This window comes from Chelonoidis abingdonii, chromosome 3 (assembly GCF_003597395.2).
Source record: "Chelonoidis abingdonii isolate Lonesome George chromosome 3, CheloAbing_2.0, whole genome shotgun sequence".
NCBI classification, from domain to species: Eukaryota; Metazoa; Chordata; order Testudines; family Testudinidae; genus Chelonoidis; species Chelonoidis abingdonii.
In genome coordinates, this window is record NC_133771.1 from 49,389,702 (window position 1) to 49,407,472 (window position 17,771).

Sequence of the window (17,771 nt, forward strand, 5' to 3'; positions counted from 1 at the left end):
TCTTGCATTTAGTTATTTATAAGTAATCTGCAGCACTGCACGTGCCTGGTGAGGGCAGAGGAATACACTGGCTGTTAATTGCTGTCCCGTTTATTTATTTGGATGTATGGGCAAAGAGGAAAAAAAGGTCTCCTATCCCAGGATCTAGGTACCCTTCACAGTTTATTGAAAAAACAGAGCAGGATAAAACCAGAAGCAACTAGTTTCGGCAAAAGAAAAGAAAAAATGCCCCCCTCTTGTCAAACATAGCTCCACAAGCAATACACCTTTCCCCACTAGCCACTCTAAGAAAATATGTTTTGAAGGTTGACAAGTCAGAGCCTCTTTGGACCATATCCAGAAGCAAGTTCAGAAGGTCAGGGGCCCTGACTGAGAATGCCTTTCTTGCCATTATGGCACCCTATGTATATTCTACCCAAGTTGTTTAAATTCCATTTCATAATATTTACCCGTATCTATAAAACAAACCAACATTTAAGTACTGACATGCTACTGTGATGGGTACTACTTTAAACTCTGAAATACAGATTTACTCTCTTAAAAATTAGATTGCAAAGAAAAGCTGAAGCTGCAACGTGGCAGGATAGGTTGGCTCAGGAGAGTGTTAATATGATAGGGAGTCCTTTCTGCTCCATGTTGTCGGTTCAGCTCCAACTTATGTCGATTTTTATTGAAAACTGCTGCTATCTGGTTGCTGGTAACTGCTCTACTGCATGTGAAATAAGCTTGTTCATCTCAGTTCATCTTTTAAACAGACAACTGTCCTCACCACCACAAAGGCCATGATCCTGCAAACTCTCAACCACATACCTAACTTTACATATATGAGCAATTTCACTAACGTCGACAGTACTCATGGAGCAAAAGTATGAATGTGCCTAAGTGTCTGCCGCATTAGGGTCTAAATTAGTACTGCTCGGCAGAGTCAGAGGTGATATCAAGCACTGAATGGGCATGCAGACTAAACTAGCCTTTTACCTCCAGAAGTGTCTAATCCAAGACACAGGCTTATGGATGGGCTGAAGAAGCTTGCACGTCCACTGCTCATTTTGTGCCTGTTCTGTAACATTAGGGCATGATTCTCATTTTCACTAAGGCCCCTTTACATCAGCCTGGGAGTGTAAAGGAGTCAAAGTAAATGTAAACTGCCAGAGATTTAGTGTAAATGACAGTCAAGCCAAATAGCGCTCAGGATGATCAATGTGGTAAACTGATTTTACACAAGAACTAAATATACTAAGCAAATCCAATGACATCCCATTTATTTAACATGCAAGACATTTTATTTTTAAATTGAACATTTACAATAAATGGGGTTAGCTGATCATACAAATGCATACCTGCTTTTGAAGCTGCCCTGCATTTGGCAGGGGAAGTCACAGCACTGATTAGGTTACATAATGACGTTCCTCTGCTCTTCATTTTCTGAATTTCAGGTGCTTTTAAAGTCCATTCCTCTTCTAATTTCTGAGTAACCAAAATATAATATTTCAGTTTGTTCATTACATTTTTCAAAGGAACAAAATAATGTGAAATACTTAGCATGGAGAAAGGGATGCACAAGGCCTTTAGGGAAGATACTGGGCTCTTGGCCTATGTAACACATCATAAAACCCAAAGAATGATATTATTGGCAGTGTCAGTGAGTCTGCATGCTCGATTGTTCTGACTGCTATGTATTTTAGAATATGGCAGGCTGCTAACTCTAGGAGCATAAAAGGGAGAAAGTGGCACATCAGGCACCTTAAAATCTACGGGGGAGTGGGCATCACCAAGGAAAATACTAACACTTGATGCCTGCCAATTAAGAGAGAATATTCCTTCCAAAACATATAGATATATAAATGACCCTGCACAATATTAGAAACAAATTGAAAATATTGTCTTTTAACTTCATGCTGTTATGTTATTAACAGCTACCAAAATTCCATTAGCAATAGTATCCTTTCTTATATACAGTCTCTCACCCTAATATCTTCCAATGATTTCTTTAAATCCTCTGTACTTAAAGAGGGTTGCACAGCTGGAATCCTATCTGTTGTCTCGTTCATCCATTTCTTTAAAGATTCTACAAGGAGCTTGAAAGTATCCATTTGTTCCTGACAAGATGATACATCCTCTTCTCTAGACAATTAAAGATAGCAAGAGAACTTGAGTGCCGAAAAACATTAATCATTCTGAAATCGTATCAACAGAACTAAGTAATTATTGACTCAATCCTTCTGCCATTGAAGACTACGAGAGCTTAGTTACTAACTTCAGTGAGTGTGGAAGAGGCCCATGAATTTACAGTACAATTCAAAACTACACGTATAACTGAAATTTTGTTAAAGTTATCTGCCTCAGCAAGGCAGATAATTAACAGTGGAGCTGACAATCTCAAATATTTTCTAGTCAATGATCCAAATTGAGATAATGAGACTTTGGGAAGCAAAACTTATGAGGGCTCCATTATATCCTCTTGTCTTGGGACTTATTAAATTTACCTTGTAACTTATATACATTATAGCTAACTATCAGTGGTGCTGATAAATTAATTATACATAATCCTATGCAATAAAAGCAAGGACAGTGTGAGACCCAATGCTTTGAAGATCACAATTTCATTCTGTGCTGTTGCAAGAAAACTCATCAGTGGGAGAAGGGATTCGGAAAAGGGAGATATAATACATAAAATAAACAGAAAAAGTGTCTCTGACAGCAGCAATATAGAGAGATTAAACAAGGGGAGAGAGTAGTGAGCAAATAAGAACTTTGCTCTACGAACGAAACTTGTGATAGTGCATGTCCCCTATGTCCCAGCAGTTTGATACCACAGTGAAATAACAACCAGAGAACTGAGTGATGCCTAGATCATCAGAAAGTTTGGGATTTTGAAAAATCACTACATAACAATCTTTAAAAATCTGTTTCTTGGGAAGGCCTACCTAGCTACCTTTCTATAGTGTCTGACACTGTAAAATATCTAAGCATGATTTTTCATACCCAATACTGTCACTGCCATCAATCACATGTGCACACTGAACGGAGACACTATCCCATGGTGTAACTACTTTATTTTTGTGACATCATTTTGACTCTCAGTTCATTTAAAAGGGAATTTTACATGCCTCAGCAACTTGGTTGGTTTTCAGTTTCTGGACTGGACCAGAACCAGAAGCATTTGTGTCCTGGTCTCATTAATCTGATCTCAAACATATTTTGTGGGTATGAGTAACATCTGGAAAATCTAGTTTCTCTGTACATACGGCCCAATCATAATGTAAATTCATTCTTTTAGTTTTCCTTTCATCCTCTTCATTCCAATCATAACTTTATATGCACATGCAGAACCTTGTATTCCATTTGAGAAGAAGTGCAATAGATACTATTAGAACTGATAGCACTGCTGCAAATACCATGGCAGGAGGTGAAGGTTGCTTTCGTTTCTGTTGACAATACCGCCTTTGAACCATTTACCTTCAAACAGCCTACAGTGTGCTCTCAAAAACGAGGGCTATCTTTTTCCTAATCAGCACCATGAACTACATACAAAAGCATAATATTCATTACAAAATGTATATTGTATTACTTGCATATAAAGTGGAAATATGTTAATAATTATTGTACTAACTTTTCCTTCACAGTCTCTTCCACTTCCTTGAACTTCTTTGTCAAGCCATTTAACTTTTCTAAAACCAGTGCTTTGTCCCCAGGGAGACCATGGACAGAAAGCTCTTCAAGAAGCTGATGCAAAACTTCAAGATCTTTTTTATGATCTATCAATGCTGTACTAGTTTCCTGCAGAAATGAACAGAAAGTGACAGTTTTATATTGGGCTCTATGATCAGTTGTTCAAAATTCAATCCTTGATCTTAGCTGTTCTATTAAATTTGGGAAACCAGCTTGTTATATTGACTGTGCTACCATGATTTGAGTAAGTGAGGGCAGAAATCTACACTACGTGCAAATGGAGCTGTACAATACCTGCATATATTGAGACACTTCAGTAACATCCTTTCCTGGAGCATCAGTCTCATTGAGAGCCTGAGTTTTCTTGTCTAAAAATGACTGAAGTTTTTCTGACAGGCTTTCAAACAACTCCACTTTGGTCTTTAATTCCTCCATCTTTGCAAGTTTCCCTCTGTGTCTGGTACTTGCTTCAGCAAACCGTACAGAGAGCTCATTCATTCTAGCTTGCAGACAGGAGGCAGTGGATGGATCTGTTGTTTCTATGAATTTGTTCACTTTTTCATTCATAGCATTTATACTGCTTTGGCGACCTGCAATATCTTGCTCTAGCATCTGAAACAAACAAACAATTATTATGGAGGGGTTATAAAGAAGTCTTAAAAAATGACACTGATAACTCAGGTTCACTGTATAATAATAATAATAATATAAGAATAAGAATAAGAAAAAATTAAAAATCACAAAATAGAGGAATACACAGGAATATTAAAGAAAGAAATAGATGAAGCACTGAGAGGAATGAAGATTTGGAAAGCACCCAGACCAGACAGGTGCATAGATAGTGGCTTGAACGACTTAATAAATGTTTGAAGAACAGAGGTCCAAGATGGATGGAGACAGGGAGAACCATCCCTTATAAAAAACAAAGATGGCAGCAGTGTTCCTATGAATTACAGATCAATCATGTATTTACAAACTAAGTGGAAACTTCTACTGGCAATTCTGGCAAAAAAGATCTGGATAACACTAGCTTGTAATGGAATGCTGCCTTCTGAGCAAAACAGTTGCACAGTAAACATGAAATGGACAAAACACCCAGCTCACACTGAAAAGGAGGATCACAGAAGAAACAAAAAAAGAAAACTTAGAAATGGTGTGGCTAGGCTACCCAAAACCACATGACATTTGTGGATCATCAAGACACTGAAAATGCATTCAGTTCATCCAAAGATCATTTCCCTTATGAATAAATGATCTGAAACTATAGGGACAGTCATAAAAGGATATACAGAGACTGATCACAAGTCAAAAAGTTTGGTGAAGATATCAAGCTACAGGTTGGTTTGGCTAAATGTGTGTCACCATCTGTAAAGAGGGGCAAATCAGTGCAATCAGTGGCATGCAAGTTAAAGAAGGAACCATCCAAGGTATGTCAGCATTACCAGTATCTTGGAATAAGAGTTCCAACACAAAGAAGTCAAAGAAGAAGTGAGGACAGATTGAAAGTTTACACGGAAATAAATGCAAGGACAGTAGTGGAGAGAGATAGAACCCATTAGCGACAGAAGTTTAACAAACACATCACTTGTAGAAGGGTACCTCAAAAGAGAAAAAGAAAACCTCATTATGAGTTCACAAGAGCAGCTCTTAACGCTTAATTGCTTTCAAAACAAAACTGACTGACAGAACTGCTTCCTGAACTGCTGCGTCTGATGAAGTGGGTATTCACCCACGAAAGCTCACACTCCAAAACGTCTGTTAGTCTGTAAGGTGCCACAGGATTCTCTGCTGCTTTTACAGATCCAGACTAACACGGCTACCCCTCTGATATTGAACTGCAGAATGTCTTCCGAAAAGGAAGAGATGGTGGAGCATGTGTTGAGCAGCAGTAGGAGCTGGGCTGGGAGACAGTATATGAAAAGACACAATGAGGTCGCCAAACATATGCAGTGTAGCCTATGTGGCAAGTATGAAAATGAACTATTTGGTATTACGACCACTGAATCAAAAGTGCTCCAGAGCAGTGGTTCCCAAATTTGTTCTGCTGCTTGTGTAGGGAAAGCCCCTGGTGGGCTGGGCAGTTTGTTTACCTGCCACGTCCGCAGATTCGTCCGATCGTGGTTCCTAGTGGCTGCAGTTCACTGCTCCAAGCCAACGGGAGCTGCTAGAAGCAGCGGCCAGTACGTCCTTCGGCCCACACCACTTCCAGCAGCTCCCATTGGCCTGCAGCAGCGAACTTTGGTCACTAGCTGCAATCGGCTGAATCTGCAGATGCAGCAGGTAAACAAACCAGCCCGGCCCGCCAGGGGCTTTTCCTGCACAAGAGGCAGAACAAGTTTGGGAACCACTGATATAGAGAATAAAGAGACAAATATTTTAGGTATCTGGTAGTTGTCACAGACCAAACAGGCTGGACGTTGCTGTTGCTGTCGAACAGAAGACAAACAAGAACATGTTAATAGATAGTGCCATAGCAGCAGACAGAAATATACAAAAGAAACAAGAAGAGAAGATAGTGAAGTACGAAGAACTATCAAAAATTGCAGTGATTATGGAAATCTAGAATAAAGATGATCCCAGTGATTACTGAAGTTCTTAGAGCGATCTCTAAAGGTATGAATGAGACGCTCAAGAAGACATTAGTAGAGCCCTGCGCGGATAGAAATTGATATCCACTGAACCACAGGGCTCTCCCAGGAACTGCAGTGGCAAAAGGAGCAAAATGTGGAGCCACCACTCCCAGGAGCCAGCGCCCTACGCCGGCAGCTCCTTCGGCGCAGCTGTACCACCCCAACCCCACTCCCAATCTCTGGCACAGCTGTACAGACCCAGACAGGAGACACAGTCACGCAGACAGCTGCGTGGAAGGGACGGGGGTGGTACAGCTGTACCGGACGAGCTGCCGGGGCAGGGCACTGGCTCCTGGAAGTGACGGCCCCACATTCTGCTCCTTACACTGCTGCAGTTTCCGGGAGAGCCCTGCCATTCAAGGGATACCGATTTCTATCCGCAGATATCAATTGGTATCCATGCAGGGCTCTACATGTCAGGAGTGACAAGTATCATGATCAGTGACCTCCAGAAGACAGCGCTCGCAGGGAAGGTAAGAATTCTGAGGAAAGTCAAAGTAGAACGAGTGCATTTGAGCATTTAGAATACAGGAATTCTGCAGAGAGTTTATCAAAACTCTTGACTGCTAAAACCTATGGAGCCAGCACCTTGCCAGGATTTATTGGTGGCTCACTGGGAATTTGATAGTCGCCTTCCCCTTCTTATGCTTCGAAGTCTTGTATGTTGTGAAGGATGTTTTTGTTTATTTTAAATCCCCATGATGTAATACTGAGGAATAATAACAACAATAGCCACCTTGCTCTTAAGAAGAAATAATTACAGTCAGATCCTGATGTAAATCAGGGTAATTCCACTGATTTCAAAGTTTATTTTGTATCCATTAAAGGATTTGTTCTGAGACTAAGATTATTTCTTGAAATTGTTAAACATTATCTGAATTAGCAGGCAAATGTTTCCTTCAAAGAATGCTACTTACAATATTTTTACTAATGATATCCTGAATAGCAGCAGAATTCAAAGGCATTTGACCTTGTTCTTCAAGGCTCTTTTCAATACCTCCCATCCAGTCAAGCATTTCATCCAAACCATCTTGCACGCTGAGGGAACGAGTCAATGTTATCTGGAGCTTCTCATTCCGTTCGTTCACAGACTTGGATAAACTGTCATATCTGCCAACAATGTCATCTGAGAGAAATAAATAGAAAGGAAATCACTAAAAGTTTCCCCTTACTTCTCATAAAATCATTGAGCCCAATCCTATGGTTCTAACTCTGTTTTTGCTCAGTCCTCAGTGGAGAGTTCTCTGAAAACATTTGTTCAATGTGCAGTGGCAATCAAAAAGCTAATATTACAAACCATTAGATAACAAGACAGAAAATATCATAATGCCACTGTATAAATCCATGGTGCGCCCATATCTTGAATGCTACATGGAGTTCTGGTCACTCCATCTCAAAAAAGATGTATTATATTTGGAAAGGGTACAGAGAAGGGCAACAAAAATGAGTAAGGGTATGGAATAGCTTCCGTATGAGGAGAGATTAATAAGATTGAGATTTTTCAAGTTGGAAAAGAGATGACTAAGAGGGGATATGGTAGATGTCTATACAATTATGAATGGCATGGAGAAAGTAAATAGGAAGTATTATTTACTCCTTTACATAACGCAAGAACCAGGGATCACCAGATAAAATTAATAGGCAGCAGGTTTAAAACAAACAAAACGAAGTATTTCTTCACATAATGCACAGTCATCCTGTGGAATTCTTTGCCAGGAAATATTGTAAAGCCCAAAACTACAGTGGTGTTCAAAAAAGAATAAGATAAATTCATGGAGAATTGGTCCATCAAAGGCTATTAGCCAAGATGGTTAGGGATGCAACCCTATGCTCTGGCTGTCCCTAGCCTGTGACTGGTGGAAGCTGGGAGTGGAGCACAGGGGATGGATCATTCCATGACTGCTTGTTCTGGTCATTTCCTCTAAAGCATGTGGCACTGGTCACTGATGGAATACAAGATACTGGTCAAACCCAATATGGCCATTCTTATGTTCTTATGAGGCAGACTTGCCAAGATAAGGAGCTTGGGATTTGCCCCTTGACAATACACAGTCAAAAGGCTGGATCTTCAGTTATGGCTGAGGAGCACATAGGATAACTCAGGGTGGGGGGCAAAAGGTGGCTTAAAGGCTCCTTTTGCACTCCCCATTCCTGAAGCAACTGTTTGCAGGGCTGGTCCCTGAATATTCTAATTTCTGACAGCTGTTAACAGCTCCAAAGGACTGAGACAGCAGCTAGGGATTAGTGAAGCATAGGGCATCCCAATCCCACACTTTTTCTTTCAGCTATGCCCCTATGCTGTCATCAGAGTAGGATGATGATATAAGAACTTGTATACTCACTTTACACAAGGAGATGATCTGCCTTGTACTGGAGTGAACCTCCCAAGGCTGCATACACTATTGGCCAGAATGCACTGGTTGTGTGACCCAAAGTGACCACATCATCCTGGAGGATCTAATTCCTAATGTTTTGCTCATCTAATCCATCCCCTTCTCTTTGCAATTGTTCTTTAAAAAACATTTACTTGTGCCTTGTCTCCTCTAGTTTTAATGTCTCAAGTAATGATGATTCCAACTATTATTTAGATAGACTATTCCACAGGCTAATACATGTCATTAGTGGAAAGTTTTTCCTGGTAATCAGATTTTTTCCTCTTTCTTTTAATTTCACTCCACTGCTCCTAGTCATAACTCTCACTAATTTCCCTCCTTCCTTAGTGTTTACCTGTCAAATATGTTCATTAGTTGACATGCCCTGCCCTTTGCAAGGCCAACTAGTCAACTTCTTAAATTAAAATATGTTTTACAGTCCTCTCACATTTTCAAATCTCAACATGTGAAATAATCAATAATTCCCCAAGCAGCAAACAGGTCACAATACAGTAAATATCAATACAAGGATTATTTTTAATATAAGAGTCTGAATACTTAATACTTATATACGGTATATATAAATATGAGGGAGTGAAAAATTTAGACATACACCATTCTACCTATATCATCCTAGTAAATAGAGACAGGATGTTTACAGGCCCTCTCCAGCAGCTGTCCAGGAAGCCAGTGACTGTTCTGAAGGTGTTAAGAGGATATTTACTGAATCCTGATCTGGGTCTGAGCCAGGACTTACTGATTGCTGGGAGCAGAACTCCTGAAGCTTGGAGTGCATGGGTATTCCTTCCTCTCTGATTTGTTTGGGACTGGGGTACAGCAAAGCAGCTGGGCAACATGGATAACTCACTTAATCTGGATAGTTGGCCTCATTGCCCTAAACAGGCCGGGCAGTGTAAATTATAAAAGAGTTCTAGGTGAGAGAAAGGAACAGAAAAAGCTGACCCAAGGGCCTAGAGCCCAACACAGAGACCTTTGCAAAACAAAGTGTCTGTTTCTACTGACTGATTCTCGCTGTGGCTTTTGTTATCCATGTGAAGGAAAATGAGTCCAGACCTGTCCTACTTTCTAAGTCACAAAGACAAGTAAATACTCCCAGAAAGCCCAGAGATGGTTTTCTTTTTCAGCCTTTACTGCTTCAGAACTATGTCTATCCATCTACATTGATACCAGGCCTTCCAAAAGGTATATACATATCAAATATCTATCTTTCAGACAGTAAATAAACAGCTAGAAAGACAAAGAGAGAAAAATACAGGAAAAGTTACCAACCAAACTGAAAATTCATTTAAAAAATATCACAGGTAAAGCGTGTAAATGCTAGAGAAAACACCAGCTGAGCATAAGCAAGACAGGAGGTTTAATACAGAATTTTAATAAAGAAATTTGTAACCGAACGATGTTAAACAGATGTACTCCACTGACTTCAAGGTTGAAACCAGGGAATTAAAGGAATAAGCCTGCATATCCATCTTTCCATTGTATCTTTAGCTTCAGATACATTTTCTAATAATGTTGTCTATTATGGCAGTAATAATTTCAAAGAACTCTCTCAAGTCAGTTAAGCCATCATCTCCCGTAGCCGCCTCTTCTTCCCCATTTTCTTACTGAAACCACATCTGCCCTTGAAAAAAAATTGAGTTTAAGCAGCCATTATCCATGTGTTCCACTATAATAGTTTCTCTGCGCCAAAATCTATACTCTGCTGTACATTCTTCTGTATAGTACATTACTTTACTAAAGAGGTGTAAATTCAATGTTAATCCAGTTTTAACCACACAGAGTTGAACATAACCCAAATATGTTTATTATATACTTCCTGATCCTTACAAATACTTACATATGTACTTAATTTGAGACAAATCATGTGTTTAAAGACAAGCATATAAGTATTTCAGGATCAGAACCTACAACTGCAAAAACAGAAGAAGTTGGGGAAAGAATGCCATTCTGGTTTTAATTTTTTTTATTGTTTAAGATTAGATGTTCTAGCAGTGACAGTGCAATTGACAGAAAAATACTTAAGTGAAGGGGAAATGATTTCGCTGGTTTTTAAATAATTAGAGTCAGGACACAGACCACTGGGGGATATTCGTGATCCTCAACTTCCCTCTGTTGCAGACTTCTTGTGTGACCTTGGACAAGTCACTTTTTGTCTCAGGTCGCTGTCTGCAAAATGGGGACAACAATAACTCATTTCTCCTACCCTTTGTCTGCTCTGTTTATTTTGATTGTAAGCTCTTTATTTGAACACTATTATGGCAATATTACTTTATTTGTGAATTTATTTTCTTTTTTTTTAAGCACTACAATGAAGTCACTAAGTAGTGGCAACATATGGCCCTCTAAGATATAGAAATGAAAAATGACAAGGGAGGGTGGAACATTCATCCCCTTTCTCCTCCAGAATGTAGGTGCAGACTTGAGAGATAAATGACGGAATTGGGAAATAATAAAACTCTTACCCAGTGTTTTCTGGATTTCATCTTTGTCTGGTAGTAAAGTTCCCCTGGTATCCAAAAGCACTTCAGCAGCTTTTTTCAGTTTCTCTACAGCAACCTGGTGATTAGACACTTGCCCCTGGAGAACCTGTAAAATTGCATTGCTTTAAATTTCAATACCGTTCACTAAAGCTAAAAGTCACATAGTGAGCACACAAGAGAAACCTGCAATGAGGTATATTTGGTGGACATAGCTGAACTTTTATTTATCATACAAACATCTGAATACGCCTGACATGAGCAAGCAAAAAGTAGAATAGAGCAGTGATAAGGGGAGCTGCAATAGCCTTGAGGCCACTTATAAGTCAGTTCTTAAAGGATTGTTTCATGCACACATCTTTAATTTTAGAAACAAGAAATGGTGCAACAGAGGGTGCAACATGGATGCCTTTTGGAGTTTGTCCTAAGGACATACATCTGCTTTTTTGCCAGACAGTTTTATCCCTCTCTTCCAGAAATCTAGGTTCCTGTGCAATTCCTTTATAAACTTACTTCACTTATCTGACCATGTAGCTTATTCCATTTCCAGGGCATTTCTATTCACTCATAGTTTCTCAATGTTCCTATTTTGTTTCCCACTTTTTGAAGTCTTCAACCACAGTGAACAATGCATTTCTAAGAATATTTCAATCCCTTCTATTGTCCTGAGGATTATCAATTAACTTCAAGGTGTCAGTTTTAGTTTTCTACAAGGAGTAGAACTCAAGCCTTCACATTTTTTCTTGTAAGGTAGATTTCTGAGACTGAGTATCATAATAATGATCCTTATTTGCCCCATTCTGAATGCAATATCATCCTTCCTGTTGGAGAGTGACCATTAATATACACAATCTGCCACCTAGGTGGACTGTAATTTTTCAATGAATTTTCACTATTAGTGATGTCAGCCACACTAGAATGTACAATGAATCCTCCCTTAACCACATGGAAATAACTACTGGCCACACTCAATGCACAATTTCCAATCCTCAGCATTTTTAACAGTGGAATTGTTTTTTAAAAAGGGTAAGAATAATTTTTTTTTAATGGGAAACATTCATTTTTTATTTCCACCAAATTTAAAAATAGAAAAAAAATTTTTGCTCAAACTTTCCAAAAGCATCTTCAGGAAGAAACTAGTAAAGAAAAAATTCAGCCTGTAATATGATGTTGACAGAGTAATTGAACAACTGAAAACAGGCTGGAATGCAGATCATTATACACCCTTAATCAGAGCAGTTGATACCACTCCTGCTATAACTATGAATAAAGGGAGATAAAAAATTACTTCTGGAATAAAATTGACCCAACCTGTGATCCCTTCCTGACAGAAAAAGGTTTGATCTTGTGTTAGTGTATCCAACATGCTACTGACCTCCTGTTTTACGACACTTATCTTAGTCACTGATTTCTGATGTGGAACTTTGCTATATACCTTTTGATGAATTCTTTTAAGACTATTTGCACTGCCTTTACATCAGTTATTAAAAAGAAAAACAAACAAATTTATCAACACGGTATCAGAGAACTGTGCAAGTTTAAGAGTACAAGGAAGAATTTACAACATTTGGCAATCAAGAAATAGTCCCCATCAGGTTGTACTGAACAAGACCTGGTACCAAATTGGTATGAAATTGCCTTGAATCAGGAAGAACACTTCATGGACTTTACCCTGCCTCACCAGGTGCCATGAATCTTCTACTGACAGTGGAACACACACCCTGCGTTTACCCATATGATAATGGTCTGTATTGTTTTATACTCATTGTGCTCACCCGTGTCTTTAGACTGAGTGCAAGCTCTGAAAGGCAGAAATGCTGATGCTGGCATGTCCTACCTATTCTGCAATGTTACATACACTTACAATGCTAAATTAATCATCCTTTACGTCCTTTACTGATGGTACCTCTACGCACTTTCAGGCAGCTGGAAGAGAGGTGCACTTTAGTTCTTTCCATACCAAAACAAGGAAATCATTCTGGTGCAGAACACACTATCATTTTAGTTTAGGTATTGCTATCAAGAGAATGCCATTGATATACTTCACTGTGGCAGCTGATACACTTGCTGCCACAGAGAAACTCAAATATAAATGAAGAGGCATTTTCCTTGCACTGGCCACAGATATTGTGTTTACAAAATAAAAAAATAAAATAAAAAAATAGGACAAACCAGAAGACATTAGATGGTGATAGAAAGAAAGAAAGCTTGTGCCTAAGGCACTGAAGAATATTTTGAAGAACAGTTAATCCCAGAAAAATATTATCCTCGTGCTGTAAAGGTCAGTGTCTGGATAGATTATCAACTGCATGTGTTGGCTGAAAGGGGCAGCTTTAAGTTACAACACCTGACTTTTTCAAAAATTCTCTTTGTTTTGCATTCACTAATTGGCCTTCTTTATTCATTCTGGTTTGAACCTCTTGTTTTTATTCTTTCCTTGACTCTTTTGAGCCTGTGCACCTCCCCCTCCTTCCCAGCACATACTAGTTGAGTGTTCTTTTGTGCTGCAAGCAATCTATGTAGGAGTTTCATAAAGGAGCCACAGTCCGCACATCTTTTGTGTCTGTTGCATGAAAATTGGCATTATACCGGATATAATTCATTTGGGAGTAGGGAACAAGGAGTTTAAAAACAGCTTCAGATTGTAATCAGTGTTGTTCCTACTTCTCTAAAACTCAGAAGCACAAATGAAACTAAATCAGTTTGAAGTTCAGAGTTCAAAATTTACATTTTTAATTATAAAATAACAAACATTACTCTTTTAAAAGTATGATGATTGTTAAAATATCACAGTGTCATCTATCATTCTGCTCTGGTGTACCAAAGTGTCAGTTTTCAGTGCTGCCATGTGGGAGAGAGAAGTTTTTTCCCAGGCTGTTCTGATGGGTATAGCATTCATTTCCCAGGGGAAAGGTGACTTTATTGTGCCTCAATAAACCCTGCTTGTCCAGACTTCTAACTAAAGGAAACACTTATCTGGTATGACAACTATTTGTAAAGTGCAAGAAAGAAAATACAGGTTCAATCGGGGCTTTCATACATGATTATTAGTATCCTGAGGTATTCATAATTATATTATGAAATGCATATTGAATATTCCATCTGAGAGAGAAAGAGCGAGAGATAGAGACAGAGACAAACAGAGAGAAATTACAGCTGAGCAGTTATCTTGTCAGTTGGAAAATGAATGAAGACTATTTCAGTTCAATTATAATTACATTATGAGACAGTTTAACAATTTTTATAAAATCCTGACTCCACCATAGTTAATGGGAGTTATGTCACAGGCTTCAATGGAGCCAGGATTTCATCCTATGTTAAGAACATGCGTATATTCTTATGCATGTTCTAATTGTTTTCCCTGCTTCTCTGCCTACCTTGTTGTTATATTTTTTAAATAGTAGTGTAAAATTTACACAGTAGTTTATAAAACACAGAAGACACTGCCCTTGCCCTGGAGAGATTTCACTGTATCTCAAAGAAACACAAACATGTGGCAATAGTTTAGATATGCAAATTCTAAGAGTTAAATTTTGCCCGGTTTACCACTGGCTTCTGCTGATGTAATCAAGGGCCTGAGTCCCATGGTGACAGAACATCTGCTTAGAGCAGGGGTCCGCAACGCAGTGCCTGTGGGCACCATGGTGCCCGTCAGGGCTTCTAAGTGTGCCCGCATACTGGCTGGCGGACGAGCATCCGCCAAAATGCCGCCGACAAGCTGCGTCATCCAGAGGCATTGCTGCTGAAATGCTGCCAATTTTCGGTGGTATTTCGGCGGTGATGCCTCTGGATGACTCTGGTGGTCGGTGGCATTTCGGCGGATGCTCGTCCGCTACCATGGTCCTCCGTGGCTTGTCATCTGGCATCCTCCAGATGAAAAAAGTTGGGGACTACTGGCCCAGACGGTGGGTCACATTGGTACAAAGCATTCACAGCCCAATCAGGAGCCTGGACTCACTCAGCACCACCCCAGCAGGAAGCAGTGCTGGCTAAGGAGGGAGCATAATCATAGCCCTGTCGTGGTCCAGTGATTCAGTACATCCCCAGGTCTTCACTAGCAGAGCTCCTATAGAGTCCTGGCAATGGCTTAAAGCCAGCCTGCTTGGTAGAACTCTCAGACAGGGGCGCAGAACAATCATTGCCTATTCTAACCTTGTGATGAATACCCTAAGTACAGATGCCTGTGTTTGTGTAAAAGGGTGCAAAGTGCAACCTTCCTGTGATAGTGGGAGGACAATCAAACCCTTAGTAGTAAATTCAAAGATGACAAAATTCATCATCCTTTGTACAAGGTACCTTATACTGGCTCCCAAACCTGTGATTCCACAGAGACAGAACCAGCTCCTGTGGAAAACTGCTTACAGCAGAACCTCAGATTTACAAACATCTTGGGAATGGAGATTGTTCAGAACTCTGAAATGTTCGTAGCTCTGAACAAAATGTTACGGTTGTTCTTTCAAAAGTTTACAACTAAACATTGACTTAATACAGCTTTGAAACTTTACTGGGCAGAAGAAAAATGCTGCTTTCCCTTTATTTTTTTAATGGTTTATGTTTAACACAGTAATGTACTGTATTTGCCTTTGGGGAAGTGGGAGTCTTTGCTGCTACCTGATTACATACTTCTGTTTCCAAATGAGGTGTGTGGCAGACTGGTCAATTTGTAACTCTGAGGTTCTACTGTACTTACTGTGCCTAGCCACATGAGATTCCTCTCATATGGCTGGACAGAGCATGGAGAATTCAGTCAGGCACAGATTGTTTTTACCTCAGTGTAGTTAGTAAGGTCAACCTGTAGCCTGGGGTTTCCCTTAACTAGCTATACTGAGGTACACCAGTGCTCCCTCCAATTTTTTCCCACATATGTGCGGAATTAATTTTGTTATGTACCAATATGGAGGTGATGTGTGACTCATCATCTCCACATTGGTGCACATAACAAAACTCATGTGGCAGGCATGGGGCCGAGGAGTTCGAAGTGTGGGAGGGGGCTCAGGGCTGGAGCAGAGGGTTGGGGAGCAGAGGGTGAGGACTCTGGCTGGAGGCTCTGGGGTGGGGCCAAGGGCTCAGAGATGAGGCAGAGGGTTAGAGTACAGGAGGGGCTGAGGGCTCCAGCTGGGGGTGTGAGCTGGGGATGAGGGGTTTGGGGAAGGTGCAGGAGGGTGCAGGCTCTGGGGTTTGCGCCAGGGGAGGGGCACCTCTCCCTGGGCCACGGCAGGTTCATCCGCAGTCCGGGCCCCCAGTGACGGTTTGCGCTTTGGACTCCCCAGGGGAGAACAAAGAAGTGGACCATCTCTCACTGGTTGCTCATAGGAGCAGCAACAGCTGTGGGCTCCTTCCCCTCCCCCGGTCACTGGCAGGCAGCCGGCGGGTGCTACCTGCCGGTGACGGAGGTAGAGGCAGAAGCCCTCAGTGACATCCGGCTGAGAGGAGTGGGGGAAGGAGGGGCACAGAGAGAAGCCCTGAACCAGCGGACCTAGAGGAGCACGGGGGAGTGGCCTGAGAGGAGCTAGTGCTGCAGTCGCTGGGCCGCAGTGCAAGTGAAGTGGAGTGTGGGCCCGATGCAATTATAAACACGGTACTGTCTGGGCTGGGCTGAGTTGGGGCTGGGGAAGAGGTGCCGCAGCAGGTCCAAGGCTGAGGGAGAGGTATCTGTCCCCATTGCAGCCCTGAGTGCCTGCATGGCTCTTAATAGGCTGCTGCAAGGCCACGGGGCTGTGCAGCTCAGAGGGAACTTAGGAAACTATATTGCCTTATCTCTACTAGGATTTCACATCAAGACGATATCTTGAGTTAGTTATCTCAATGCAAAAACACGGGGTTTTTTCCCTCAGGGAAGGTCTTAAAGATCAGGATAGGACCTAATGTAGAGGACAGATTTTCTACATCTGCCTACTGGACAGATTCTTACACTTTCTTCTGCAGCATCTGATATAGGACAGTATCAGAGAAAAGGGGTGAGTTTTAGAGAAAAAAACAGAGCAGAACGTCAGATACAGAGAGCTGATGCTCCCTTCTCCGTCAGCAACCACGGCCCCAAACCCCTCCTGCTACCAAGCATTCACAGCAGCAATTATCAGAATCACTGAGTTTCCACCAAGCTACTAAACCTTCCAGCTTTCACCCCCTCACCTGATAACTATGACTAAGAAGTTATTGGCTCGCACCCACCATCAATGGCATTTTTTCCTCACCACATAAGCCAGTTTCTGTAAAAGTCTGCCATGTGCTTTATTCTTAACACAAAGAATTTCAGATAAGACTTCAGACAGTCAAGTTCAAGGTCAATAGGAGCTACATATATACATAAAATGCAATAATTTTGCCCTTAATCATTTAAATTATGTTAGACTATTCTGTCCTTTCAACAACAAGTGACGATTTATTTAGTTTGTTGGGGCTTTTTACCTTGGTTTCTTCTAGTTGCCTTTGGAGGTTCTTAGGATCCACTGCAATTGGCTCAGACAGCTGTTTGTTCACAGCAACTTCAGAGGTCTGGAGACCTGACAAAAGCCCAGATGAGGCTTCTTCATAATGCTGGTATTTATCTACCAGGTCTTTGAGGTTATTTCCAAGGATACCACACTAAAAAAAGTAGA

At 40.7% G+C, this 17,771-nt stretch overlaps 1 protein-coding gene across 8 annotated transcripts in view; it reads right to left on the minus strand.

Moving 5' to 3' along the window:
- Nucleotides 1-17,771, minus strand: part of DST (dystonin) — a 465,365-nt gene that overhangs the window by 123,414 nt on the left and 324,180 nt on the right. For all 8 annotated transcript variants that reach the window (XM_032778396.2, XM_075063729.1, XM_032778395.2 and 5 more), the window contains 7 exons: nucleotides 17,581-17,757; nucleotides 11,158-11,281; nucleotides 7,220-7,428; nucleotides 3,967-4,284; nucleotides 3,614-3,780; nucleotides 1,968-2,124; nucleotides 1,341-1,467 (listed from right to left, as the gene is read on the minus strand). In XM_032778396.2, the coding sequence (XP_032634287.1) occupies nucleotides 1,341-1,467; nucleotides 1,968-2,124; nucleotides 3,614-3,780; nucleotides 3,967-4,284; nucleotides 7,220-7,428; nucleotides 11,158-11,281; nucleotides 17,581-17,757 (1,279 nt within the window). The remainder of the gene's footprint in view (nucleotides 1-1,340; nucleotides 1,468-1,967; nucleotides 2,125-3,613; nucleotides 3,781-3,966; nucleotides 4,285-7,219; nucleotides 7,429-11,157; nucleotides 11,282-17,580; nucleotides 17,758-17,771) is intronic.